This window comes from Drosophila mojavensis, unplaced genomic scaffold, assembly GCF_018153725.1.
Source record: "Drosophila mojavensis isolate 15081-1352.22 unplaced genomic scaffold, ASM1815372v1 contig_80, whole genome shotgun sequence".
Lineage (NCBI taxonomy): Eukaryota > Metazoa > Arthropoda > Insecta > Diptera > Drosophilidae > Drosophila > Drosophila mojavensis.
Window position 1 is genome coordinate 3,831,450 of NW_025318906.1, and position 27,914 is coordinate 3,859,363.

Consider the following 27,914-nt stretch of genomic DNA (forward strand, 5'->3'; position numbering starts at 1 on the left):
GTCGTCGCCTGTGCCTTCCCTGCGGCTTTACCTTCCATCGCAGATAAGTTTAATTAAATCTTTAGCATATTCTGCATTCCACATTCCACGGCTGCATTGCTGCCACGCCCACAACTGGCTTGACCGCGCATTGCAAGACTTTCAGCACTTTTCGTTGGCTGCAAGGCAGCAGAGGCAACAAAGTTTTCTGATTTCGATTTTTATTGCGGCCAAAAACCGAGCAACTATTCCCAATATGCAGCCATGGTGATTTGAGAGGGTGGCAGGAGCAGGCAGCATATGAAGGGAAGTGAGAGGGGCTCAAAGTGCAAGCAGGTGGAACTGGAGTTCGGTTTCTTGGCAACAATTTCATTTTGGAGGCACTCGACTGCTGCACCCACTCTTCCTCTTCCTGCCCCTTCTTCCGTCTCTACTCTCCACTTTCCACTCACATTTCCATTTCCATGCCAACTCTTGACTTTCCACCTGGCCGAATGTTTTGATTTTGGTTCTAACTGCACCTGGAATTCCACACGCAAACAGCAGAAGGTGGAAAGCAGCAGCAAGAGGGGCGAAGGGAGAGTCAACTGAACCACTTGAACCACAAAATCCACACAAACATTTCTGCAACGCAAAACTTTTTCCTATTTTCCTCCTCCTCCTTCTCCCCTCTGCATAATTTAAAAAGTGGAAAGCACACAAAATATTAACACGAATTTATTAAAAGACCAGTCGAAGCAACTCGTGTGACTTTTAATCAGCAGAGGATACACCACCTGCCACTCCCCCCACACTCGCCCTCCTCCTCTTCTCCACAAGCTCCGATGTGCGTTTCTGTAAGCTGTTAATCTTTTTTCAACTTTGTAATTACTTTTGCAGGCAGAAACTTTCTTTGAGCAGCACATTCACGAATTATTTTTGAAACAAACAACAAAGCCACTCAACCACAGCACCACACACTCCCCTCTCTCCACACGCCACACACCACACACAGTGTCACCAACCACTCGACTCCTGTCCGAAAACTCAACTAAATCACTTTCTATTCAACAGGACGCAGCTGCTGGCCAGCCGGACAACCAGTCGAGCAGACGACACAAAAAGGCCACCAGGACAAGCTAGCCAGGCTGGACACATGCTCGATACTAGCAACTGCCACTGGCACTGGGCGAGACGTTGCCAACGTGACGAGCTAAGCCACCAGCAGGAGTAGCAGTTGGTCAAGAAAGAAGCAGCCACAGAAGAGGGTAGAAGCTGGCCAATAAAAAAGCTAACGAAATTCGTACAGAGTCAGAGTCAGATGCGAAAATGCTGATGGCGCTTGCAGTCGACAGCCGAATTCAGCAACAACAACAACAACTGCAACAACAACAACAACAGCAACAGACGCAACCGCAACAAAAACAAAACTGGAAAAGTTGAGCAGGGACAGAGGCTGCAGCGGCTGAAAAGTTCCAAAATTTACCAGACACAAATTTCGTAGAGCTCTGCTCGGCGTCGCTCGTCGCTTTGTGGTTGCATCCGGAACTGTTAGCAGCAGTTGCCATAGACGTAGCCGTTGCCGTAGCCGGAATTTGATTTTAACGCATCTTTTAGAGCCGCGTCGCCTGTTTGCCAACTGGCAGCAACTGCTAACTGGCAGCTGGCAACCAAATCAGAACTGAAAGGAAAAGTCTCGTCTGTGCCTGCGGAACGCTTCAATGGACACACATTGAAATTGGCTGCCACAAAGCCAGAGGGGAGCTCCACGCCCCCTGAAATGAGCGCCAATTGCGGCGTCACATGCACTGACAAGTTATTAACTGCACATATCCCAGGCAGATAAGCATCTCCCGCAAAATAACACCGACAAGAGCAGCGAGGAGGAGCTCCTACTGCTCATCATGGCCAACTGCAACAGCTGCTGCCTGCTGCTGCAGCTCCTCTGGACAGCGCTGCTCTCCTGGCAGTTGCCTCCGGTCAGCGGATATCTCAACATTTTCATCAGTCACCACGAAGTGATGAAGCTGATGGGTAAGTCTATACATATGAGCCCCATATTTGGGGGTAGCGCAATCTCATTTCGATTTGAAAATAATCGAGAGTAGGGACGTCAGAGCTCCGCCCCACTGATATGATTAATAGCTGAATGGCAAAGTGCGACAGGACAAATTCATTGCTCCTCGGCAGGAGAAACAAACAAAACAAGTTGAGGCGGGGGCTAAGGCACAGACCACGTCGCAGTCATTAATAGTTCCGAAATAATTGTTGACCGTGACGACGACGAGGACGACGACGATATAGATGAAGAGGAAGAGGAAGAGGAATGCGCGGGGTTGGACGACCACAAAAGTTACGCGAAAACACGGAAGAAAACAAATCCACACAAATCGATTTCCGGCCGTAGACGGAGCCACCCTCGCACCTTTGCCACCCTGTTGACAGCTGCAAGTAGTCCGCCTCCTGCTCTCGCCTAGTTGGCCCACTCTCACCCCTCCCCTTTCTCTGCTAACGACTTCACAGTCCGGTGCGGCGCATTTTGTTGTTTGTTTTGCTGTTTTGCTCAACGCGAGGCCTCGTTATTGATGGCGCCAGCTATTCAAGTGGCTCCAGACCGACCTTGTGCCAGGCCCAATCCCAGCCCCATCCACAGCCCCAGCTCCTACCCAATCCATGTCCTCGAAAATAGTTACAGTAATAGGCATTCATTCGGCGTGCCAAGGCGGAATGACGTCGTGTTGCTGCCTCTCGTTGATTAATGGTTCATGGCTCCAAAATGTGAGCCAAGGCGGTTCCTAGGACTCTCTTGCTCTGCCTCCGCCCTCCCTCTAGCCAAGAGTCCATCATTCATGCGTTAGCTGTGCACAGCATTTTCCGGCACTTAGCTGTAATTGGAGCAAAATGCTTCAATCTCATTATGCAGGCTCAATCGTACTCCCAGTCCTTGTCCCAGTCCACTCGCTGCTAATCGCCAAATCACGGCACTTCAATTAGTTGAACAGCATAAAAATAATCCACACAAGTGCCACACGGATCCGAGATTGATGAATGGCCAAAGAACTTTGAGCTGCAGCTGTCGTCCACGTCACTGGGTCAACTACTCCAGCTCCCCCTCTCCTCCTCCTCTCTCTTTCTCTCCCTTTATATCTACCATTCTCTAGTTCACTCTGAGATTGCATTAGAGTTCGCTGAGCCATGCGCTACTCGCTACTCGCCCTGGCAATTGACACTTCACAAAGCATGCGCTGGCCCCTCACCCCCTCACGTCTTTGAATGCAAATCGGATTTCATTAGCGACAGCTCAAAGAGTCTTCCACTTTGCTTGTTGCTCTGTGTAATTTCCTGTGCTATGCGCGATTCACATAGATTCCTTTTCTCACTCGCCTTTTCCTCATCTTCCACTCCGCCCCTTCCCCAGAGCTCGTTATGTTTTTAACGACCAGTTAACACCCCCTCCCTTATAATATTTGCCACCCTCTGGGCTTGTTTTCCATTTCAAAATTAACAAGCAGCATGAAATCAAACAAACTGACCCGCCCAGCTCGCTCCTCACTTCCGCCCCTCACTCCGACAACTGCGACATGCCATTGCATGATTTACTTTCAGGGCTCCTCATCTGCCCCTGCATATGTCTCTATGGCTATTTGTTCAAGTGGAATGTGTATGACGGCTGCATGGCCCAGCTCCATCTCCAATGCCCAGCCCCCGTTCCAGCTGCCGATTCTCTCCCTGTTTCAGTTCTTCGTCCCTTATTCAGCATACGCATTTCTCGAATAACTTCACTCCCTGGCAGTTCCTTCAGTGCGTGACTGTGATTGACGTGATGCATTCCCACAATAAAAATCGAGTACAGCGTTCGCTCTGCTATTTCAAACGCCGTCCTCTCCTCTTCCTCTTCCTCTCCCTGTTCCTCCGACTCGCAATCTGTAAGTTTGTTCCATACAGCGAGCTGTAAACATGAGTTAAACGATTTCTTTTCTGGCTGCTCCTAACTACAGCTATATATATATGTATATGTATATGTGTCTCGATTCGATGGAGAGACGACAACATTAAAATTAAATATTTTTTACGCTTTTGCTGAAGATTTTCCGCTCTGCCCTCCATTGCGTCGCGTCGTCCCAGCAACAAGCAATTTTCGACCCACAGTTGCCAGCGACACCAGCTCCATATACCAGTCGGGGAGGGTTGCCCCACCTCCCCCGTGCTGTGCAAGGGTGCGTAAAAATGCAATTTCAACAAGTTTCACTTTGATGTGCACATTTCTTGAGAGCGAACAGGAACCCAGGCCCGAACAGGACTTGTTTCTAGGTCTAGAGCACGGTCCCACCTTTTTGGCTAAAAATTTCCCTTTAAATTAAAAGTTAATGCAAAAGAAAATTATTTTTAATGAATAGAAAACAGCCCGAAAATCGCCGCATTAATAAAGCAACCCTCGACCTTTTACGCCCACTCTCTCTCTCTCTCTCTCTCAATAGAGCTGAGTCGATTCGACTTACTGCTGAGCAAGGCGAGAAAAGCAAAAAGAGAGGGCGTGAACAATTCTTAAACTGTGCCAATTAAACGTCGAGCTCGACTTTGATTCAAGGAGCGAAGGCGAAGGCTATTCTATAGAGAACTGAATTCATTGTAAAGGGATAAGCCCTGTCGAGGTGTCACCTAGACAGTGGAAGAGGGCAGAGAGGACAGATGAGATGATAATTTCAGGGAATGCACGCCGTTGCACTGCTCAGCTAATGACACTAATTATCCTCTTAATCTTTTATGCAAATTGTGTGATGCTATTGTCAAAGCCGAACCGGAGCCCTTCTGCCGATCCTTCCTCTCCCTCCATCCAGCTCCGTCTGCGGTTGCAGCGTCACGTGTGTGTGGCGAAGCCATTCAGACAATCGCAGGTATTATAATTATGGTGGAGAGCAGGGAGAAAAGAGGAACTATCTGGGACAAGGCACTGGGACGACTCCTGAACGAGCTAAAAACTTTGCAAAGCGACGGCAAAGTTGGCGCTGTGCAAGGCGCGTGATATGAAAGACGGCCAAAGTTCGACGGAACAAGACTTGGACCCTACCGTAACCAAGTCGGCTCTCCTTTTTATCTCCAGTTGCAGAACGAAGAGAATCTCACGAAATTTAAAGTTGTTTCAGGCAGTAGCTTAAATTCGCCCAGGAGGACAATCAAATAGCTGAAAGTCTCTTTGGGAGAGAATCACATTAGTATCCAATCAGAGCTGAATTAATTAAAGCAGCACAAGTGAATTTCCTCCCTCTTTCCCTTTGTGGCTGGACAAGGTGCACTTCCCACTCTGATAGCACCTTGTCTAACCTTTCGTCATTGTTTTCCTAGGACTCAGCTCGAGCTAAGTGACATTGTCCTTTTCGTGTGTTTGTGCATGTTTAATGTGAGCCACTTTGAGGTTATGTTTGTGTTTTTCGTTTCGTCTGTGGCGTATTTCCCAAAATGGATGAATAAAGAGGGATCAAAGTAGAGTCAATTGCAGCCCCTCTTCTCTCTCCTTACCTCTTCTGTTTTTCTGTGCAGTTTGCCAACGGAAACCGGAAAATGTAAAAGGAAAGTAGCACACTTTGGCTGCCTGGAGGATAGTCAGCGGGGTGCATAACAATTTCGAATTCAAAAACAAAATGAAACTGTGAAGGAAAACGGCGTACGAACTGGGGAAGTTCTTAGACGAGTAGTGAATAGAAGGAAGCTAACGAAAAATGTCTTTTCTTGTTCTATAATTGGATTTGAAATTGTTTTAAGAACGCAGAGAGCGCTGTTCCATCTCTCCTAAATGCACGCACATACGCGCTTCTATCCTTCTCCTCCGTCCCCTGCCTTTGCCTCCACCGGAAACGCAACACTCAACATCCGGCTCAGACGCATAGTCAAAAGATGAATGGCAAACTTAGGAGTAGGAAGAGGTGAGGAGGAGGGCTGGTGGTAGTCAAGTTAAGGAGAGTAAACAGCATTTGCGACTTTCAATGCAAAGCAAGGCCTGATCCCAGCAAGTAAATGATGCAACATAAGACGGGAGCTGAGACAGAGGCAGAGACAGCAATGAAAGCGGATGAAGAAATTTAATTTTACGTCTTTTTAACTTGAACAGCTCGTCCTTCACTGCCAATAGAGTGAGGCGTGGCGGCTTAGAGCTCCCAGGGTCGGGGTCAGAGATTAGGACGTTCCCGAAGCTAGTTAAAGTTACACAAAGCGAAGCATGATGATGAGTTGCTCGCTGTCTCGCCTGGTCTCGTCTCGAATCGAGTTAGACAACACTTGACACCTTTTAATATCTCGTCCCACCCCACGTGAATCCCTTCGTTCTCTCGGTCCCCTCGGGTGTCTGTCGCGCACCATTTGAAGCAGAAATCGAGAGCGAGAACCAATTGACGCCCTTTGCATTGTCGCCTGCTGGTGACGGATTCGATTTCGATTATTATTGTGTCTTGGTTTTTGTTTACCGAACTTCGCTCACCCACTGCCAACCTGCTTCCACCCCCTTGAATCGTCGAGGAAATCAATTTCCGTTGAAGTTGAAAGGTATATAGAGCGGGAGGGTAGAGCAAGAGAGCCATCAACTGCGAGGAAAGTAAACAGAGAATGCACAAAGTTTGCACAGCAGTAGAAAATCCCGGGAAGGGACTCGAAGGGAAACTGTAACAAAGCAAATTGTGAAATAAACTTTCTCTTTATAGCTGCAATGCATCGGAAACCTAATCTCATCTTCACTATGCTCTTTACTCTCATTCATAGGGCTGGAGGCGGATTTGTTCTACGTGCACGAGGGAGCCATTAACACATACGCGATGCACTTCACCGTTCCCGTCCCGGCAGATGTTCACGAGCTGGAGTTCTCCTGGCAGAGTCTCATCAGCTACCCGGTAAGCCACCTACCCACCTCTTCTACCCGACTTGAAAATTTGATTTGCACTCCATTAACTGGCCAACTCACTGACAGCTGCGCTATACAATCAGCATCGAGTACGCCACCGACCAGGACGCACTGGGCACACCCACGCTGAGCATTCCCCACAAGGGCATAGTGCCGCAGGAGATCGAGTCGTTCCTGGTGTACCTCCCGTGCACGGGAAACGTGAGCCTCCAACTGCCGGTCAATGTCAACATGGTGGTACAAGGACCTCCCCGGTTTAACGACACCCGACTCCACTTCAAGCGCAACAAGATCTGTGCCAAGGGTAAGCTCCCAATCCTCTGTCATTACCAATTGTCATTCGCTTATATCTCTCTTCCATTACCATAACTATTCCAGGCATCTCCCCAGAACCGAATCAGTCACCTGCGCCTGCCCACGCCCCCTCCCAGGGACCGGCTCTGATGAGCGCCGCGGCCTGTGCCTTGGGCCTAGTCCTGGCCGTAGGCCTCGTGGCTAGCATGATGTATGTTCGGGCTCGCAAGCAGCTACGCCAGGATTCGCTACAGTAAGTCTGATTGATTGGCACATCAATTTAATTATCTACCTAACTGTTAACCCTTAATTCTCATTTCATTCTCAGCACCAGCTTCACTACAGCGGGTTATGGCAGCCATCAGAACGTGTTTATCCGCCTTGATCCTCTCGGACGACCGCCGAGTGCCACAGGCTCCTATGCGACCATTGCCAGCCTCAACAAGTATCCAACGGAGACCAAAAAGTCCTGCAGCATATTCGACCGTAAGTTTTCCCCCTCTTCAAGAACCCCCTTCCTTTTTCATCGACCTTCGAACTATTCATTTCCCTACAGGCTTCCGCAGCTCACCCACGCCCACACCCTACGCCACCGCCCTGCTGCCCATGGGCGACCAGGCCGGCGAGACCATTTACTCGAAACCAGAATCGGTGTGTCCCTCGAGGATTTCCTACTACGCCTCCTCGCAGCTAACCCAGGTGAGTCCCAATCTCCATCTGATTCTGTGGCCACATGAATTACCTCCAAGGGGGTTGCAGCGAGCAACCAACTGCCCTCAGGTAAATCAATGCCTTTGATATGTTGCGACACGTGCCAGGCACAAATGGATATGAATCCCGTTGATGTTCGGTCGCTCGCTTGCTCGCTCGCTCGGTTGCCTAGGCCACCAGATCCACTCCATTGCCAATTTGTGGCACTCACCACACCAGACCAGACTGCTCCCAGATTGCTCCCAAGGCAGCAGCAACGTCTGCGTCCACATCCACATACAAATCCCGACTCGAGCCACCTTTCCACGTCGATAAAAATTAAATTCTAATTTATATTTACGAGCTGATAAAGCTCCCGAAGTGCGTTAAACTCGAAACAAGAGCCATTCATAAATATGGGACTCTCCTTTCCAACCACCAGGGTGCCAATCTGCCAGGCTGCCACGCTGCCAGCTCTAGTTGTGTTCAGTGGGGTTGTTTAGGGTTGGGGCAAGTTTTGCCTGGCGCTCCCGTAGCCCGTGCTGCGAGCCCCACACACACTCAAAGCAGACGAGAATTATGTAGATACGCGTTTATATGTGTGAGCAAAGAGTAGCTGTGGAGAAGCGTGAGAGTCTGTTTAGATAAGCGGAAGGTGCTGCCGACTGTGCTTACTCGTCCCTTTGTTTTTCTTCCAGTTGAGCTATTCGCTGGGTGCAAATTAGGGAACTAAATTTAAACTAACCAAAAGCCGCAGATGAATCCCTAAGAGGCAGCTATCAAACCTTAAGAATTATCTATTACGAGTCCCCTCGAATTAATTTTACGAGACCCCACAAAACTTTTTTCCACATTTCTCTTTACCTCCCTTCCTTCCTCGGAATCTCTTTTTATGTATTCTGTTCTGGGAATCCCTCTGACATTTCAACTTCTTGGCCTTGGCAAATCTGTCGCAAATTAGAATAAATTATTTAGCAGCTTCTTCTTTTCCATTTCTCTGACGAAATCAAGCAGCGTTTACATTTTTCCTAGACAACAAACTGTGGCACCTCCTCCCTCACTCTGTCGCTATTCTCATGATTGTTTGGGCCATTTTCGTCACCATCTCGAGTCGCAATTTCCATCGACGCATAATTAAATATTCAATTTCCATGGAGACTCCTTTGGATTTTTATTTGCTGCTTATTCCTCAACATTCCTCCAACGGTTCCTGGCCTCAGCTATTTGGCCAAACGATTTCTGTTTGTTTAGACTTCAATTTCATCCTCATTATGGCAACCGTTTCGAGCCATTTGGCTGGGGAGCAGCTCGGCACTCGGCACTCGGCACTCGGCACTCGCCTCACACACACGTACTCATTCGCTCACATGGATATCTGGCATATCTGGATGTCTGGGATAATGCACAGCACCAAGAGTCATATCCATTTGCGGCTATCTGCTGCTCAGGGTGAGGGCGAGGAATTAAGTGAATTTATACAAAAGTGGAGCCCCAAAATTGCATATGGCTCTTGTGTGTGTAGAGCGGGGGCTGTGGGTGAAGGGAGTGTTTGCCATAATTATTGCTGTTCTCTTGTTATATCCCCAAACCCACTCATACGAGTGTCTGGTGAAGCACTAGGCAAAGAGAATAGGCGGGTAGAGGGGGCTGGCGAGCTAGGAGCGACGCACTCATTTAGTCAAACAATTATATCCAAGTGCACACACACACACACACTGAAATGTTGTCGGCTCTGATCTGCTCACTTGTGTGGAAATATCTCATTTGTGTGGGGCTGCTTTGCCCACAACATGCCTCTCTCTACCCCACTCGCTCCCCACTTTCTGTGACTCCCTTTTGATTCTATTAAATCAGTCTATAAATGTTGGCCAAATTGCTTTAATGTTCAGCGAAAGTTTAGCTAACGACTGCGGGGACTAAGATACAACAATTACAGCTCAAGCCAAGGGGACGAAGGGTAAACAACAATAAAAACAGCAGCGAGAAGAAGAAGAAGCCAGACTACAGCTGCTGAAACATGACTTTGTGCTTGTTTAGAAACACTTGCAAAATATTATTGCAACAGCAACAACAAAGGCCTTCAATATGGGAGGGTGAAGCGAGGGGGAAAGGGAACCACTGACTGCGGGGAGTCAAAGTAGGAGCTCGCTAGCAGCTAGGATAGCTGCACACGCAGCAACAAACATAGAAAGGCATTAGGATATTGGATCAGGACTAAGCTCAAGTGGTTTAGGGAAGAGGGATCAAAGAGAGAAAGAGAGGGAGAGGGAGGGAGAGAGGCATAAGTGGCTGCTGCGGTTGAAGATGTCGAGAACAAGCACCAGAAGCGAATGGGTTAACTAGAAGGCAGCAACAGAGTCAGCTCCACCTCCAGCTCCACCTCCAAGCCCCGCCACGCATTCGAATGGCATCATTTGAGGGAGGCAAAGTTGTAAAAGTGCGTGAGGCAGGGAAGCGGAAGATAGGAGAAGCAGCACAAAGTTGGAAATTAATTTCCATGGAGCACGCCCTGGCTAGAGTATTTTATGGAGATTACGAGAGAGATTCGTGCAACCTGAACAGGTGCTAATTAAAAATGTTGTCGTCGCCCCATTAAAGAAATTTGTAAATCAACCTGCAAATGACGCGCGCAGCATGCGAAAAGCTAAGCCTAGACACAAGCCAAACGGTGGAAAGGATAGGGCATGGCTGTGTCCCCTATGGGGCAAGTGGAGCCACTGGGGGTGCGGCACGTACGCCGTTAATGGATTTTTCACTGTTGTTCTTTTGATTAAAACGCATTATTTACATTTGCGACAAAGTCAGAAGGGGAGGGAGGGGTGTATAGGGGATAATTTAATGTGCGACGAGGCTTAAGTCTAGCCAGGTGAGGGGAAATAGAACAGCGGGGGGTGAGAGAACGGCGCTCGGCAAAGGTTGACAAATTGCGCAACTGTCAGTTGAATTTAGTTTGGTTTTTGCATTCAGATCTCGCTGGGGCTTTCTGCATTTGTTTCTTTTTGCTTAATCTGCCTGTGCTGCTGGCCGGACAGGTTTTAGGATCTGCTGGTGCAGTTCCTGTCAGGCCAAAGTGCCAAAGTGCCAAACTATGGCGGATGCTTGTGTCTGCCATTACACTATTGATTGCTTCCTGTCAGCCGCAGAGCGAGACAAACGGAAGTCGCCAGCGGATGTTGCCTTTGTTGCCTGTGTGTTACCCAGTTATCCTGTTATCCTCCTGTCGTGCTGTCCTCCGGTCGCGCCTGGTCAGGCTGACCGACATGGGCTTTTGTGTGGAATTTGGCAGCGCTTCACATAAGCAGCTAACAGTGAACCTTCCGCCCTTGTGGCATTCGATGCGAGATCCGTGGAATACCGTGAACCCGCGGTTTTAACACCCTTCACTTCGCTCATGGCTGCTGTGTGTATGGGGGCGTGTGAGTGTGTGTGTGTATGTGTGTTTGCCATTGATTTCATTGCGGTCAAGAATCATAGAAGCTGTCGTGGGGGGTTCAGGGAGGAGGTCATTAAACGCACTGTTGTTCGTCTGCTGACAGCCATGAGTGGAGCGCAGGGGGGGCCCTGAGCACTCAACGGGAATGACAATTGTAATGAGCCAGGGGCCATGATTAGCAAACTGTAATTGAAGACAAGAGTCAATAAACTGAATCGAAATGGGGTCAAAACTTTAATCATTCGATACAATTTCAAGTGTTTGAGCAGCTCTTCCGCTGGCTGCCAGGGCAAACTCAATTAGGAAAATAATAATAAATGGAAAGCGAATGGGGGGGGGGGCAGGCAATTAAAAAAAATTAAGTAAAGGAAAGTAAAGAAAAATAAACTCCTCAACTCTTGTATCGATTAAAGCGAGGCCAATCGAAATGCGATTATGGCTGACATGTAATCATTCAATATTCATGAGTGTACTCACATCCAATCGCTACACGAATGGATACCCCATCAATCAATTCTGAATTGCCGTTGAGTCACATTACGTGCATACGAAATACTCACGAAACTAATTGCATCAAAGTGGCCGAAGCGAGGAAATTCGAGTGGACTCCAAACCGGATGTGCAACAAATTGTATTATGGCAGCCGCTGAAGCGGATACCCAATCAACGAACTGCGATATATCGAGTATGTGTATATGTATAAGCACTCGTATATCGTAATGGAGCGCGCGAATTGGTCAAATTGGTTGTTAATCATATGAATTCAAGTTGATTGCGCACAATAGACAGAGTTTAACTTGCAAAAATGGAGGCGCAGCCAACTTAACAAGTTTGGGAATGTTTATTCGGCGTTGCCAGATGGCTTGACTCGAGCTTTTAAGTAAAAGTCTAAGGATAAAATAAATACCAATCCATTCATAAATCATTACTATCACTATTATTAAATGTATAATCATTCGAGTCATTAACCTGCGATTCGAACCCTGACCCTCTCTAATGTAGCATAGGCAAATTGTGCAACTACAAATTGTTAATTATTATAAATAGTGTGCAATTTACTTTAGGCATAAATTACAAATTGAAATTTAAGTGCGTGTGCGGGCTCCATGGCGACACGGGCCGCGTGTTACCTGGCGACACCTGGTGACTAATTTATGTTCATTAAGCAGGCGTTAAGTCGCCTTGAGAGCAGCTGCCGTTATACTCATTTGCATACATTTTAGAGGTTGAGAGGGCGGCTGGAAGGCTAGGCGATTGCCAAAAGCGGCTCACAACATACACATGGAAAGAGACAAGTGCAGCAAGAGAGAGAGAGAGAGAAGGTGACAAACCAAAATGTGTAGTTGGTGTAATTTTGGGGTCGTTGGAGCTGCTGCTGCTCTTGGCCAGATTAATATGCAAATTCATGTAGCTAGCGAAAGGTGCAAGCGAAAGTGAGAGATAGAGAAGCGGAGGAGGAGTTGGAGCTTTAAGAGATTACGCGCTTGTAGCATGTACAGCAAGTGGCAAGTGGCAAGTGGTGTGCGGCGTGGGCCATGGGGCGTGTGGCAACGGGGCAGACACAAAAAATCAATTTGCAGCGCGCTCTGCTTAACACAATCTCGTCTCGCCCCTTTTTCGCACTCTAATTTGTATGTAGTGCATTTTCGTGTTCATGTCCAGGAAATGGCGAGCATTAAAGCTGAAGAACTGAAGAAAACTAAAGCTTAACCAGTACACAGAGACAGAGATAGTGTGGCGAAGCTTTGTGCTGGTTGGTAATCAGCTTGAGAGCTTTGCTGCTCGGAAAACCCATTTCACAGCTGCGAAGGGTTTTGGCTGCTGCATAAAAACTCGCGCTCAAATCCCATCAAATCCATCAAAATCATTTACGCAAATCACACCGCACAGGAGCCAACGAAGGAGCATAAGCAGGAGTAGGAGCAGGAGCAGTAGCAGTAGCGGGAGCTGGAACAGCAAGGCTTAAGCTTAGGTCAGGCACCATCAATGTCAGCTGCATTTGGCTGTGATCCAATCAGGGATCCATGGGGCAAAACTTTATTAAAGAGCAGCTAAAAACAAGGCGCCAAAAAACTGACAGCAGCAACAGCTTATGCTATAGGGAGAGCGTTACGAAGACAGCCAGACTGTCATACAGAGAGAGAGGGGCCGAGAGATAGAGAGACAGAGCAAGAGAGAGAGAGAGAGAGAGAGAGGGAGAGAGAGAGAGACTCCCAGGCAGACTGGCTGGCAGTCTGTCAATTGTAGTTGTAGTTGCGTGGCTGCTTGCTCGAAAGTTTTAATTACACGTTCGCTGTGCCACGGGCTATGGGGAATTGGGGAGACTGGGACTGGAATTGGGGGCTGGGGGAATGAACGCTGCTACAGGGCCAACAACAAACATTTTTGGCATGGCTGCTCGACAGAATGTTACGCCTGTTTGGCCTTGGCTACTGCTCGCCTCGGTTGCAGTTGCTACCGTGTGGTTGCTCGTATTTGCTAGGCGACAGAGATTTATCACTCCAAAGGCAGGAATCGGGCGCCGGGACGAAAGGATGCAGCAGCAATAACAATCAACATTGTTGGTTGACTAAAGAGTTGAGCGAAGGGGGCGGGACTTAAAGAGAAGCTGAGAGGCAGATAAACTAAAGGCTAAAGGCAGGCAGGAGGAGGCAAGTTCAAAGTTTCCACAGATTGAAATGATATAATGGAATGGAATGATCTCAAGAGGGTAGCCTGAATATGAGAATAATGGGAACTTTAATATGGAAATTCTACAACCTAATTTCATTGAGACAAAATTGAGGCACATTCCCTATTATCTTTAAACTCTTACACAAAAATTATACAAATTTAAATACTATTTGCCTTGATGATTTGTAACTCTTTAAGCAACCCACTGAATTTGCAATCGCACTTTGTGGGTGACTGCAGCAGCAGTTGGATGATTGGGTGGTTAGTTTTTTACTACAGTTTGTTACATTCCGTTGCCCAACACTGTAAACAGGCGACGGGGCTTGACGAGCAGAGCGGAGCGAGAGGAGGCAGTGTGCGCGGTTTGTCAGCTTGGCACGCTGATGATGGAGTGCGGCATTGTTGCATTTTAATTGAAATTTCTTTGTGAACTTGCTGCAGCAGCAACAGCAACAGCAACAACAACAGCAGCAGCAGCAACAGCAGCAACAATAATAACGAGCAAGCAGTACAGCAACAACATAAACGTGTCGCCAGCAATCACACAGCAAAACAACAACGCCAAAGTAGCAATAATAATGAATGAATAAAACGAATAACAACAAAGAGCAACAACAGCAACATCAAAAACAACAATAACAATTGCTGTGCAGCCTTATTGCTGCTGCTGCTCTTGATGTTGCTGCTCCTGCTGCTCCTGTTGCTGCTGTTGCTGCTGCTCCTTCTGCAGCTACGGCTTCTCATATTGCCGCCGTACTCCAGCTGGCCATTGGTGGCGTCTGCACTGACAACGAATCAGCCAGGCAACTTTATATTGAGGTCGGGGTCAACATTAAGAGACGGAGCAGGAGCAGAAGCAGGAGCCGGAGCGGCAGCGGGAGCAGAAGGCGGAGGTGAAGCAGGCGTTGGTAACGTTTGCATTTTTGCGGCACAACGCAAATATAATAATAAATTTCGCATATTGCTGCCGCTTCAGCTATTATTTTTCATAAATGAAACTGTTGTCAATGGGATGTTGCTGCTGCTGTCTGTTGTTGTTGCTGTTCGTTGTTGTTGCTGTTGTTTGTTTGGTTTTTGTCACCGCTTTATTGTTTTTACCGCCCACAGGCTGAATGCCAGGCATTGCGGTCAGTTTATTGTTTACCAGATATGCCGCCACAAAAACTCGGCCCAGACGAGAAGAGAGAGAGAGAGAGAGAGAGAGAGAGAGAGGAAGAGAGAGATGGTGTAAGGTAGAGTGCGCTGCTGCTGGCTGACTGGCAACCACGTAATTTGCCGTCTGATGAAGATTTACGACATGAAAGCCACAAAATAAACGCCAAAACACATGCATACATAAAGCAAAAAGCCAATAGACTAGAGGGAACAGCTCCCTATCCCCCATTCCCCATCGACGCACTAACCTGCCCCTGCAACCCCCACTCAAGCGGCGCTCTTCATGATGAATGCGCTGTGGCACACCAAGACCAAGTGCCTCCCGGTCTTCTGGTCTTCTAGTCTCCTACGAACGGGCAGCCTATTTGCTGCTGCTGGCCATTTATGTAAATTAAGCAACAAAATGCACAGATTTGTCTTCTGGTTTATTAGCCAAGATGTAGCTGGTTGCTTTATGGCCATAACTCACAGGCAGCCAGCAGAGCAGAGAAAACAAAAAACAATTGCGATTGGGCCCTGGAGATGTAACAAACTAAAAGTCAAAGAGAAAGTTGTCCACAGATGAAAACAAATTGGGAGTGGGAGTGTGTGAGTGGGCGACTACTCTGCACTAAACTAAGTGGGCGCGCCACGCCTACATATATGTGTATCTGCCCTTAATGGCAACCCTATTAGCCAAAGGATAGACGGGGATTGGAGTGAAGCTGATTAGGAGCAACTCCAGCAACTCCAGTTGCTGCCACGCCCCTCCACCCACTGTTAACCCACTTTGTCTGCTTATGAATACTTTGTCCAATAAATAATTCATGCTGCAAGTAGCAAGTTGTCTGCCCGGAAATGCCACCCAGGGCGAGGCTTGAGTGGCCAAGTGGGCGGATGTGCACGATTGTGAATGATGTGGGAAATATGGGATGTCGGATGTCGGATGGGTAAGGCGGATGCATGCAGTAGGACACTGGAACTGGAAGAGCGAGAGAGGGAAGAGGGGGAATGAACACTCTCGGACAGACGGATATGTAATGCAATTCACGAAACCAAATGAACGGTTTCAGCCGCCTGAAGTACAGCTACTAAGCGGATAAAGGACTACACATGTACCCAAATGGGATAGGAAGTGTGTGGAAATTAATGCAGATCATGTGCAGAGGGAGTGAGAGAGACCATAAACTGAATCAATTGCAGAGAGAATACCAGAGTAGCAGTTAGCAATTCAGATAACTAATTACCATTGTTATCCATACCAATGAGCTGAAATGCCAAATGATAAATTCTAATCGGCTCTAAATTGAAATGCAGTTAGAAATTCAGATAGGGAATTAAGGGATAATATATATTGGAATTAAGTCGAAATCAATCAATAAAATTTGGCTGAAATGCATCTGACTCGTATGATGAGCATGTTGCTAAGGAATGTTAACTAGAAACATGGTTTTAGAATGAATAAACCTAAATCAATTATCTGACTACAGTAAAGAACTATAAGAACTCATTTATAATTGTTCAGAATGATATAGAGTAATCGTCGATCATTGATATCTATATATACAAATATTATCTAAAATTCATAAAGAACTTTCAGTTCAATCAATTCAAGACTCATTCCCAGTTGTTTTCACACTTTGACACTTGGATTCATTTATTATCACACCTTAATCTTTGGGCTAACAAGATGTACACAAGCACAGGTCGTGAAGGGCGCAGGCTGTGCACAGTAAATAGTTCGCAGTATTATATCTTAATCTATGACTAGGTAAAATAGTGTTGTAAGGGGCAGATAAACTCGTTTGGCTAGTTGTTTGGCTTGGATTTGGATTGGAGCAAGTGAAGAGTTCAAATTGGCTAAATTCCATTTTCGAGGTACTACTGCAGTTGGATGAGCGCTTGGCCGGCATGCCGTTTATAGAGCATTAGCGATATGTTGACCAGACATGGGGCAGCAAGCCAAAAGAGCCGCGTGCCAATGCCCGTTGCTTCACGATGGAAGATGCCAGCGGCGCCACCTCGACCCGTATTGCAGAAGGACTCCTCGCAACAGGAGGTGCACGCATAGAGCTTAGTGCGCTCCCCAATCACAATGCAACCGGGCTCACAGTTCACAGTGCAGCGACGATCCAACGACCACATCTTGGGCGAGCTCGTTGAGTTCTCAGTGCTCGTAGTGTAGGAGAAGCGTTTGACCTTTCGAAAGAGAGTGAGAGAGAGAAGTGATTAGAGGAGGCCTACTCCTATAACTGATATAGTTCCTACCATGCAGATGAACTCTTCGCCCTGGCATTTCTTCATCATGGACGTGTCATTCCGTTCGAGCACATCCACACAGCCCGGTCCATCGTCCATGGTGTCGCAGGCATAGCACCAGAGCTTGTTCACCCGCTCGATGGCCGCTGCGGTGCGATGTATGTGCCCGCCACTGGTCAGCGAGGTGCTCAGGCTGCCCGCGGAGTTGGGTCCCGATGCGGTCGAGCTGCCAGTGGTGGAAGTGCCAGTCACTACACCAAGCAAATACAGAACTTTATTGATTTCTCCCCGTTGAGGTGTGAAGGTCGCTTCACTTACCGTTGTTGACGCAAGCTGTGAAGACAATGGAGCAATAGGTGAGCACTAAATAGGCGAGCGTGAGAAGCGCTCTGGACATATTGTGGCCGCCAATTGGACCACGATTGGACGCCTGCTCAGCCAGCTGGAAGCTCTATTCTGTAAGAGGCTAAGAAAACTTGTTGTTTATATGCGGAGGCCAAACGACTTCATTTGACAGCGAATGTCAGAGATGCAAGAGCTGTCAAAAGGGAGACATGCGCACTGGCTAGCGAACCATCGGCTAGCAAAGACACAAACCCTGCGGCTGCAGCACAAACCAGTTGAGAATTTTACAGGGGAAGAGGATTCAGTTGGCATGAGAACTACAATTGAAAATAATAAGAAAGCGCTTTGTTTAGTCGATGGACCCAATAAATTACTTCTTCTTATTTATTGGGCTAACATTCAAAATTTGGACAAATCAATAAACAATGAAATCTGTAAAACATTCGGGCCTCAATAGAGACGCAAATATTGCAGGGCCTGGCGACTTTGCATGGGATAGAGCTCGCCTATGTTGTACATGAGATCAACGATGTGCGTGGGACGCAGCATGCGCCAGGGCATAAATTTGAGAGTCTTCTGGTCACAGTGGATATCCTTGTCGACCTCCAGAGGCAGCGGCACCTCGTTGTAGAGCATGCGGCCATCGACACTGCGCTGCAGAGTGCAGGGCAGGCCGATTTGATCGGCAAAGCACTTGAAGAGGATGGCACGCTCGAACTGGCAGCCGCTGTGCACAGCGCCGATCGGTATGAAGTTGGTGTGGTAAGTCAGACGAAGATGCTCCAGATGACAGCGCACCGTGTGGCGGGAGCACTCTTCCGTTGTATTTATATCCAAGATCTTGATGTCCTCGCCCATGACGCTATTCACGGCTTCGGCTATAATCTTGCTGCGCTTGGCCACATTCTCAAAGTCGATGCTGCGTCTGATCTTGTCCGGATTCTCCACAAGGCCATTCAACTAGACGGCGAAATATGGTTAGCTAGGTTTACTTGGGCCTAACATACTCACGGCCAAGGTCTCGTTGAGTGCTTCGAGGTACTCCGGCAGCTTGTCATCGGCTGGCCGCTTGCAATATACCCATTTCTGATCGCCCGCATTGTCGACATCGTGCAGGCAGTAGGTGGGCACACAGACAACGTCCTCCTCAAGTGCGGTCGGTCGGTCGAAATTGACTACCAGCACCGCCTCCAGAGGTGAGCAATCGTGTCGCAAAATGTTTTGAAAGCAACGGAAATCTTCAAACTTACGCTTCGACACATAGAAATCTTTGCCAGCCGTAATGTCCGTAAAGCCCAAATAATTGCGGATGCAGAACTTCATGGTTGGGCACTTGGACAGAATGCTCTCAATGGCCGGACCCCAAGTGGACACACAGAACGCGTGCTTCTGGAAGAGCATCAATCTGTAAGGAAATAACTTCATGAGCTTAAGGACAATTCAGGAGAATCGCTGCAGTTCCTGTTCTACTGGGCATATTGACTGCGCTTTTGTATTCAATTAACTTACACCTCCAGAATTCCTCGATCGATGTAGGCATCGACGAACTCATTGAAACGTGTTGTCTGCAGTATGAAATTGGTCACAGCTGTCTTCACCAGATTGGAGAGGGATTTGAGAGCGCGCTTCATTGAGGAAATTATGTAATTTTCAAGCAGAACCTCTCGAACGGGTTGCTCGTCAATAATAGTGCAAAGGCAGCGAAATATGTTGTGGACCAATATTGAATGAGCATACGAGCGCTGTTAAAAAAGTAGGCAATCGATAGAAAAAGTGTCGATCGATTTTTATCGATAAATATATATATTTGTATATATGTACATAAAAAACTTGATCATCATTTATTCGTATATCGCTATATCTATGTGGAATGCTATTCCACCAAAATTAACGATATATTACTAGACGACTACGAGCATATCGTTAACTTAATGTCGGTGGAAGTATGTGAATCATGAAATGTATATACAAGTAGATAGCAGATATGTATAATATTTACCATAAGTAGCTGGGCAATTTGTTCAGTGAGTGCTGTATTTTCGCCAATAATCGTGCGGTACTCATCATTGTCAGCCAAACTCTCGATAATTGCCAGCAGCGATAGTATAAGATCAATCGATAGCTCTGATAGCCCCTGTTTCAGAGTAATTGTCAAGGATTCCGCGATGTTGAGTTCCATTAACTGCTCAGCTGTAACACGGAAGGAGTTAACCAATAGACTTCCAATCAACTCGGCTGACTGTTCGCGTGTCTTGATGGACACATCAGGTGCACGAAACAGGCTAATGAGCCGGGACAGAGCTCCATTCTCATACTCGGCAACAAAGGCGCGCAATGCCTCCGGATGGGCGATCAGGCGAATGATTCCCATGATAACAAATGGAGCTGGCTCCTGCTTGCTCTTCATCAGGCACTTGATGAACATGTCCGTAATGTTGGCCTTATGGATGCGTGGCAGATATTTTTGATACTTGGCCGCCTCGGCGAATATGGAGATGATAGCGCAGACGACTTCAGGTGGCAGATTGTCCATAATCTCCTTCAGATTCTCCACCATCTGGTCGAAGAGATTCTGCTCAAAGAAGAGCTTAGTCATTTTCTCCGAGCGCAAAGCCGTGGCCAGCACCTCGATGATGCCAAGGGCGTCTGGTGCTTTGGGATCTAGGCAGAAGGCCTTCACCAGCTGCTGGAGCACGAAGAAACAGCGATGAAGCGGCTCGAAGACACTGTCGTCGCTGGTATCGGCCAGCAGCGTCTTCAGCACCTTGATGGCCGCCAAACGGATCTCGAGGAACTCGTTGGTCAGCTCGCAGACAATGCGATCGACCGGGAATCCCGGCAGTGTGGTGAACTCCAGCATCTCCTCGGCGCTCTGAACCTGTAGAATCTTATGCAATGCCTCAATGGAATTGAAAACCGTATCGGGATTATCCGAGCTAATGAATATGTTCTTAAACTTTTCCAGGAACTCAATATTCTCAACTATACTCTGTGCGACCTTCGGATCACGAAGACACAAGTTTACTATATAGGTCAGATATTCTATGCAGAACTCATCGTTCTCCTTTAAATAGAATCTAAACGCCACGTCGAGCAGCGCTGTCGTCTTCTCTGTATCGTATTCCCCCAGTTCCGTGTTGTCCAAGATGGCAGTGATAAGGAATAAGGCAAAGCGTCGCACTATAACACTCTCCGCATCGATAAACAGTTCCTTATCAACTAGGCTCTCCAGCAGTAGTTGTTGCTTTAGCTCCAATATATTTTCATCCTGTTTGCGAGCAAACTCCGACAAATGACTGAGCACAACTTGAAGGACGGGCTCCTCCTTGGAGGCAAGCAACAAGAGGGATGTCTCCAGATTTTTTATAACAACACTCAATGGGTTAAACGAATTTTCCGCGACTTTTCCACGATCGGGATATTTGGAGCGAGCATCGTAAACTCGCTTCGTTTCGTTCGACATTTTTGTTTAACAATAATCATTTAAATTCTCTAAAGATTTGCATATGTTACTGACTGAAAAAGCATTGAAGGACCATTTTTTTAATATTTAAAAAAATTTATTTATAAATTCGTAAGAAATAAGAAAGAATACAAGTCCTTTTTAAAAATTTAATAAAAACGAATTTAAAATAGTCTTATAGCAGTCAGCATTTGTCATGCACCACAGGCAAGGGAAATTAGCTGCATCTCTCATCATATTTACGGCATAAATAACCTTTTACTAGAAAAGAAAACACTGGTATAAAAAAAATAAACTTTTTTCCATTGCATATTTTTTGATTAAATTATAATTAAAAATTTCTTACTAATTAATGAATTGAATTTTGAATTTAACTGACAGCAGTTGTGATCGATGCTGCATTTGCAGCAAGTTGGCATCCCCGCCAATTGAAAAAGATGAAACATATTAACGGCAGCGCGAATGGGGTGGAAAACGGAATGCAAAAGAACGCGACGCTTGTGTTTGTTAGCTGGCGTTTCACAAGAAAAAATAAAGTAAGCTGCGCTGCGTACAATTTGAATTAATTAATAGACAAACTAAATTAAGGGAATAGGCAATCAATTTAAAAAATAAAAATCGGTAAAGTGAGGAGCTGGAAACCCAAACACAATGGTCAAAAAGGTCCGGGCGAATGCGAAGCGCAACAAAAAAACTAAAGAAAAAGAAAACACTGAGGAGCAGGGCAGCCCCGATGCGGTGGCCACTTCGAATACAGCCGCATCCAACGGTAGCAGGAACAACAGCAACACCAGCAACAATACCAGCGAGCAGCGCTATGCAGGCCATGGGCCAATGTATACGATTCTCTCGAACGCACAAAACTCGGAAACATTTCACAAGCGCTACATCAAGGAAATGAAGCAACTGTACTCCAAGGTAGGTTGTAGTGAATGCGGTCTGCTGGGATTGAAGTCTAACTGTAACTGTGTAACTGTGTGCTCTCTTCCAGTTGGATCACGATGCCTTCATGTACACATTCATCCAAATGTTCAAAACGATTCTGGAGGCGGACGATAGCAATGAGTACGGCAATACCGCGCTCGCCTTCTGTGCCAAATTCGTCACCAGCTTTGAGTCGGAGAAAACCCATCCGCTGCTGGCCGAGACCTTTTCGTGGCTGCTCTCGGTGAGTGTCTACTGTACTTTCTTATCGATTACGTTTTGTTTACATTTTGTTTGTTTGCTCTTTTCGTAGACAATTTCGAATAGCCCGCACATACGCTATCGCATCTGTTTCTTTGTGAATCTCATCCTTAAGCATCTCGGCCCGTACGCGGCTCTCGATGACTCGCAATGCGATCAGATTCTGTACTACATGCTGGAAAGGCTGAAGGATATCTCGCCCAGCGTGCGGAAAGAGGCGGTGCTTGCCATGCAGCGTCTCCAGGTGCCCGATCACCCCAACGATCAGGTGCTATGCGCCTATCAGTACCATTTGAGCGCGGATCCCTCGTCCAGTGTGAGGCAGTGCATCATTTCGTGCATGGGTCGCAATTACTTAACAGTGCCGCACATTCTGCAACGCCTGTGGGACGTGGATGAGAAGGTGCGCCGTCATACATACATCAACATGTGCAACTATCCTGTGCGCTCCTACAAGGTGTCTCAGCGTTTGACGCTCCTGGAGCGCGGTCTCAACGACAGCTCCGAGAATGTGCGCAAAAATGTGATCAAGTACATGCTGAAGGCCTGGATCGAGTCATACCAGAATAATTATGTGAATCTAGTTGCTGCTCTCAAGCTGGACTCCACCGAGGAGGAGCTGTTGCGCTTTCGACGTGTGGCTCGTCAAATGCTGTTCGTGATCTTCGAGCAACACAAGGACTATACGGATCTGCTCGCCCAGCTGCCCCTCACCGAGGACTGTGAGCTGCACTGTTGTGTGCCGCGCGAGTCGCTCACCGTCGAGCTTGTCCTCTACTGGCAATGCCTTAGCGCCTACTTGCAACAGATCCAAGCTGACGAGTTCGAGCAGGTGCTCCCAGAACTAAGCATCTTTTGTGACTATGTTAAGCAGTGAGTGGCATACATATATGCTGGGTGTGGCATCAACTAACCCTTGCTCTCTTTAGATTCTGTCAATTCCAGAAGCCAGATATGGACAAATTCGCTCAGATCGAATTTCAGACTATGCTCCTCTCGTTAGTGGAAATGCTGGAGACCTACGATCTGGGCGATGAAATCGGACGTGACAATCTGAAGGAGCTAATATCGCATCTGCTGAGGGAATGCCGGCTGGATCCGAAAATCGTGGCCGTGCTCGTGCGCTGCATGGAGCGATTGGAGACCGATGTGGCCGCACGTATGCAATATTTTCTGACTATCATCTATGACATATGCGAGCTGAATACCAAGCAAAACGATCTAGTGCACGATCGGGAACTGACGGATATGTTGCTTGAGAATGTGGAGACATCGTTGGTCATGAAGATCAGATCGCTGAAAGTGCGAATTCTCGATCTCGAGGAGATGGAGGATAACTTTGCCATGCAAAAGGAATATATGCGTGCCCAAGCGATCAACAACGAGCGAATGATCCTGACTGATGAGTATAGGGATTTGATACAGCCGCTACTCGAAAAACATGGGCAGCTGCAGCTGCCCACACGGCCCAAGCTGTCGAAGCAGGAGCGTGTACTCAAGGGATTATACATATCCTTTTACATGGTCGCTTCTGAGCATGTGCACAGCCTGAATCCCAGCCTGTGCAAGCTTTACAAGGTAATGCAGGTCTTACACGATTTTTGGCCAAATATTTGAATTCTAATTCCCATTGCAATTGTAGGACTTCATTTGCCGCCACTTGCCTTCAACGGAGCAGGATATCTTCGAGTGGTCCATGAAGTGCGGCACCACGTTCAGTCTCCTGTATGAAGCGTACACCAAGGAGGTGTTCGATGTGCTTGTCGAAGAGTTCTACAAGAACAACAATTTGCGCCTTTGCGAAATATCCGCACAGTGCGTTTGTGAGCAAATGGATCACTACGGCGTCGACTTCTTTATGGATATGGGTCAATCCGTCGTGGGTCCCAAAACGAAGCGGCGGCTGTTGTTCACCAGGCAGGACTTTGACGGCGAGGAGGACATAAGTCAATCGCAAAGCGGCGATCAAAATGCGGACATCATTAGCATGATGGGCTTCTTTGTCGAGAAGGTTGTGGACAAGAACATCCTGCTGGCCATTGTGCGCGGCTTGTGTCGCCTGGTGCTGCGTGGTCAGCTGGACAATCGCCCTGAAGTGTTAGAGAAGCTGCTCAAGCGCTACTTTAATCCCAACACGGGTAAATGCCACAGATTTTACAAAGATGATATTTCGTAACTCATTCTATATTCTGTTGTTTTATAGAGCCCATAATCAACCAGGTGCTTGGCATGTTCTTTGAGAATATTGTGGAGCAAAAGCTGCAGCATTTACTGGAGCCTTGCCTGCTGCCGATCGTGTGGTCTGTGATGAGCTGCAGCAACGATTCGCTGAACGATGTGTTGCCGGATCATGTAACCAAGTTCTTCATCGATCTCACAACGCAGGTCTCGAGCACGCCCCAGAGCAATATACACAATCGCATCGCGCTCAGCTTTCTGCACTACGTTCACAACTTCTACACGGAGCGCAAAGAGATGTGTCGCCTGCTGACCAAAGAGCTGACCACGCTCAAGCTGAATGTGCTCAACAACTCACAGTTGAAGGACGAAATGCAGGAGCTGGCTGACAAGTTGGTCAAAGTAAGTGAATTTAAATATTGTGCCTTAGCTCTTGACTGACTCAAATTTGTTTTGCAGAGTGATCTGGAGCCACGCATGATTAAGAACATTGAGGACTTTAAAAATATGCTAAATGGCAGCTTCAAGCCGCCTGCCCGCAAGACCGATGGCAATGACAGCGAGGCAGACGCCGAGGAGTGTGAGAGTATCACGGCCACCACAGTATCCACATCCGACGGCCCTGCTCAAGAGCCTGCCGCGCCAGTTGTTGCCGAGAGCGAAGTACCTGCACCAGTAGATAAAACTACAACAGAAACTGAAGCAGTCACGGAACCAGCAGCAACCGAGGCAGCGCCTGCGCCGACTGCGGCTGCGCCGGCAGAACCTGTGCTAACTACTTTCGGGGCCAACAATGAGGTTGGCTTACGCTTCTTGCGGCGTTCGCTATACAACTCGGATAGCGAAAGCATAGGCGAATCAAAAGCGCCAACACCAACGCCAACAGCAGCGGCTGAGGCAGAGGCGAAGGCGTTAGAGAAGCAGAAACAGCAGCAGGAGGTCACAGAAATCAGTCGTCGTAATCTGCGCAGGGATAAAACCAAGCAGCAACTGGAGCGGGCAATAGCGCGTGCCTCAAAGACGCCCGAAAAGGAGCCTGAGCCAGAAAAAGTCGTAGCTCCAATAATGGACGAAGAGAATGAGTATGTGGACGTAGAATCTCAAGGCGAAGACGAAATTGTAGAAGTTGCTAGTCCTGTTCAAAGCCAGTCGGTAAGAGTCTATCAAATTGCAGACTTTTAAGCTAAGCAGTAACATTTACCTTTCTACTCTATGCAGCACAATGAATCGGAAGTAATCGTGGATTCGCCCACAACCGCATCGCCAGATGCAAGCAGAGCGGTAAATGCGAGTCACCTGCGTCTGCGCTCGATGCGCAATCGAAACGCGAATGGCAACGCGCGCAATACGCCAACGGGCAGCAAAGTGAGTACCGCGCGCTTGCGCTTGCAGCTCTAGGCAGTGCGACAGTCCCAGTCCCAATCCTCGGGCCAGAGCCAGATCAAGAGTAGCAGTAGCAGATCGTGCAGAGAGCAAACAGCAAAAACGAATCGTAATTCTTTTTAGTTTAAAACGTAGCCTGTAACAAATTTTGATAATCCAGGATGAATCCTGAACATTGTTTAATTTAAGCACAAATGATAAACGATATGCACTTAGCATTGACTGAAAACAAAAAAGATGAATTTAAAAGACACGTTTTCAAACACTCAACAAAACAAAAATAAAACGTTGTTTTCTTTACGCCCCGGTCTAGTAATACAAGCTGTGTATGTGTATAAAGTTGTATGTTATTTAGTTAGTGCTAGCGAGTTATCCTATTTAAATTAGCTTTCCGTTTGCTTTTCTGTTTAACTTATCTCGTTTTTCTGTTTCTTTTGTGATCCTGCAGCGCAAAGTGCTTCATCTCGATATACAAACGCCGTTGCGCAATGGACGCAAACGTGTCCTGCGCAAATCGCTGATTGCAACGCCGACTGCGACGCTGGCTTCATCTTCGCCATCCACCGATTCGGGGAAATCCTCTAAGCGCATTTCGCCACTCCGCAAGCAGCAACGACTCGACGCCAAAGCGACGCCCCGGAGACGCAGCAGCGTGTCAATGGCAACTCCAGCGGAACGGGCGATACCAGCATCAAAGAGCACAGCGAGTCCCACGGACAGCAGCTGTTCCTCCATCAAGGAAAACACGGCACCTACATCATCTGTACCTGCATCTGTATCTGTATCCGTATCCGCATCAGCAACAGCGCCAGCACCAAAGTCCAATCACAAGACGCCGCAGCCTAGCAGGAGGCGTTCCGCATCCCATCTGAACAGCAGCACGCCCGTGAACAGGATATTAACACGTCACTCGGCGCGCAAGCTGCGTATGAATAACATGTGCATGACCCGTAAACGGTTATCTCAAGAACTGAGCATGACCGAAGGACATCTTAAGGTGTCCACACCCAAGCGCGTGCGCCAGGACAAAGCAACGCACAAAAAAAACAAATCCAGCGAACGTGCCACAGCACACACAAGCAGTTCAAAGAGCTCCACGCCGCGCACCAGGGCGAATGCCCCAGAAGCTCCCATAGCAACCCGCACCCGTCACAAATAGTCTCCATTCCTCTGACCCCCACCCCTTCTTTCTGTGTAATGTATTCGATTAAGATATATTTAAATATTATGTCTGTTTTAAATGTTCATTAACCCTGTAAGTTTCATGTATAATACGTGTCATGTTTCAATATACTTATTTAAAACAAATGTGAGCCCTGCGAGATCTAGTTTTGTCTATCTGATTAGGGATGTGCTTCAATAAGAATGTATTACAAGAATAGCCCCATATTCAGGAGGGATATTGCTCCTAATTTCGCCATATCCTTAAGGATATTTATGAGGTACCCTTTTTCCAACTCATGGAGATTGGAATTATCGATTGGCATCAAGGAATTACCAAATTCATCCAAAAGTTTTGTCTATAAATTTTTCAAGGGGTATAGTCAAAAAAGTGACAAAAATGTCAAAAATGGAATGTAATTTGGCCATTTGAAGGACTTTTGGGATGTCCTTTCAACCATATGGTGTCCTTACGGCTCAGATTATGAATTGACAACAATATGGATAAAAGTCCTTCAGGAAGCTAAGATAATAACTATCCTTTTTTCAATGAAAAATAAGCATAGCTCGGCCGTATCCTTGGGTATGCCGACGATTAAGATGCCAAACTCCTTGGGGTCACTTGGGCTAACAACTGACTAAGTGGCATCAAAATCGTCCTGGTAGTTATGGAATTATTACGTATTTTGTGAATTTTGGCCAGTTTTCTAGGCCGCAAGAGCCAGCTGAATAGAGAAGTCCTTGATCCTTAGATGACCCCATAATGTTTTGATGGCGCTTCATAGTAGGGCTTTTCATGATCCTAACGCGCCAAGTTTTTTCATCCTGCGCCAGGATTTGACCGAGTTATAGATAAAAAACTTAAATGT

At 47.2% G+C, this 27,914-nt stretch overlaps 4 protein-coding genes across 6 annotated transcripts; 2 read left to right on the forward strand and 2 right to left on the reverse strand.

Annotated features, from left to right (window-relative positions):
• The first annotated feature begins 1,024 nt into the window (after positions 1–1,024).
• Positions 1,025–21,710, forward strand: LOC6578618 (tyrosine-protein kinase RYK). 2 transcript variants are annotated; one of them, XM_044010546.1, is made up of 7 exons: positions 1,025–1,992; positions 6,709–6,836; positions 6,914–7,151; positions 7,226–7,394; positions 7,470–7,627; positions 7,698–7,840; positions 21,520–21,710. In XM_044010546.1, the coding sequence occupies exons 1-7, from the start codon at positions 1,863–1,865 to the stop codon at positions 21,526–21,528; spliced, it is 975 nt and encodes a 324-aa protein (XP_043866481.1). In that variant the 5' UTR covers positions 1,025–1,862; the 3' UTR covers positions 21,529–21,710. The 2 variants fall into 2 exon arrangements, with proteins under 2 accessions (XP_043866481.1, XP_043866482.1); XM_044010547.1 differs by having other exon boundaries at positions 21,523–21,710.
• Positions 16,699–17,844, reverse strand: LOC6578619. Its single transcript, XM_002004491.4, has 3 exons — positions 17,649–17,844; positions 17,340–17,581; positions 16,699–17,270 (listed from the first exon to the last, which is right to left on the reverse strand). The coding sequence occupies exons 1-3, from the start codon at positions 17,725–17,727 to the stop codon at positions 16,953–16,955; spliced, it is 639 nt and encodes a 212-aa protein (XP_002004527.1). The 5' UTR covers positions 17,728–17,844; the 3' UTR covers positions 16,699–16,952.
• LOC6578620 lies at positions 18,020–21,214 on the reverse strand. The gene is made up of 4 exons (XM_002004492.4): positions 19,675–21,214; positions 19,185–19,417; positions 18,687–19,080; positions 18,020–18,635 (listed from the first exon to the last, which is right to left on the reverse strand). The coding sequence occupies exons 1-4, from the start codon at positions 21,136–21,138 to the stop codon at positions 18,126–18,128; spliced, it is 2,601 nt and encodes an 866-aa protein (XP_002004528.1). The 5' UTR covers positions 21,139–21,214; the 3' UTR covers positions 18,020–18,125.
• LOC6578621 (condensin complex subunit 3) lies at positions 21,587–27,192 on the forward strand. 2 transcript variants are annotated; one of them, XM_044010542.1, is made up of 10 exons: positions 21,587–21,674; positions 21,727–22,056; positions 22,130–22,306; positions 22,376–23,196; positions 23,253–23,901; positions 23,966–24,461; positions 24,527–24,903; positions 24,961–25,653; positions 25,720–25,866; positions 26,333–27,192. In XM_044010542.1, exons 2-10 carry the CDS (start codon positions 21,790–21,792, stop codon positions 27,041–27,043), a joined length of 4,338 nt encoding a protein of 1,445 aa, XP_043866477.1. In that variant the 5' UTR covers positions 21,587–21,674; positions 21,727–21,789; the 3' UTR covers positions 27,044–27,192. The 2 variants fall into 2 exon arrangements, with proteins under 2 accessions (XP_043866477.1, XP_002004529.1); XM_002004493.4 differs by having other exon boundaries at positions 21,614–22,056.
• Positions 27,193–27,914: the final 722 nt, after the last annotated feature.

Coding starts and splice junctions, on each gene's coding strand:
- LOC6578618 (XM_044010546.1), top strand. CDS start 1,863: ATGGCCAACTGCAACAGCTGCTGCCTGCTGCTGCAGCTCCTCTGGACA. Junction 1,993..6,708: donor CGAAGTGATGAAGCTGATGG/GTAAGTCTATAC, acceptor TCTCATTCATAG/GGCTGGAGGCGGATTTGTTC. Junction 6,837..6,913: donor AGAGTCTCATCAGCTACCCG/GTAAGCCACCTA, acceptor ACTCACTGACAG/CTGCGCTATACAATCAGCAT.
- LOC6578620 (XM_002004492.4), bottom strand. CDS start 21,138: ATGTCGAACGAAACGAAGCGAGTTTACGATGCTCGCTCCAAATATCCC. Junction 19,418..19,674: donor AAATTGCCCAGCTACTTATG/GTAAATATTATA, acceptor CTTTTTTAACAG/CGCTCGTATGCTCATTCAAT. Junction 18,636..18,686: donor CACTCAACGAGACCTTGGCC/GTGAGTATGTTA, acceptor TTCGCCGTCTAG/TTGAATGGCCTTGTGGAGAA.
- LOC6578619 (XM_002004491.4), bottom strand. CDS start 17,727: ATGTCCAGAGCGCTTCTCACGCTCGCCTATTTAGTGCTCACCTATTGC. Junction 17,582..17,648: donor CACAGCTTGCGTCAACAACG/GTAAGTGAAGCG, acceptor TGCTTGGTGTAG/TGACTGGCACTTCCACCACT. Junction 17,271..17,339: donor GCGAAGAGTTCATCTGCATG/GTAGGAACTATA, acceptor CTCTTTCGAAAG/GTCAAACGCTTCTCCTACAC.
- LOC6578621 (XM_044010542.1), top strand. CDS start 21,790: ATGGTCAAAAAGGTCCGGGCGAATGCGAAGCGCAACAAAAAAACTAAA. Junction 23,197..23,252: donor TTTTGTGACTATGTTAAGCA/GTGAGTGGCATA, acceptor TGCTCTCTTTAG/ATTCTGTCAATTCCAGAAGC. Junction 25,654..25,719: donor GTCCTGTTCAAAGCCAGTCG/GTAAGAGTCTAT, acceptor TACTCTATGCAG/CACAATGAATCGGAAGTAAT.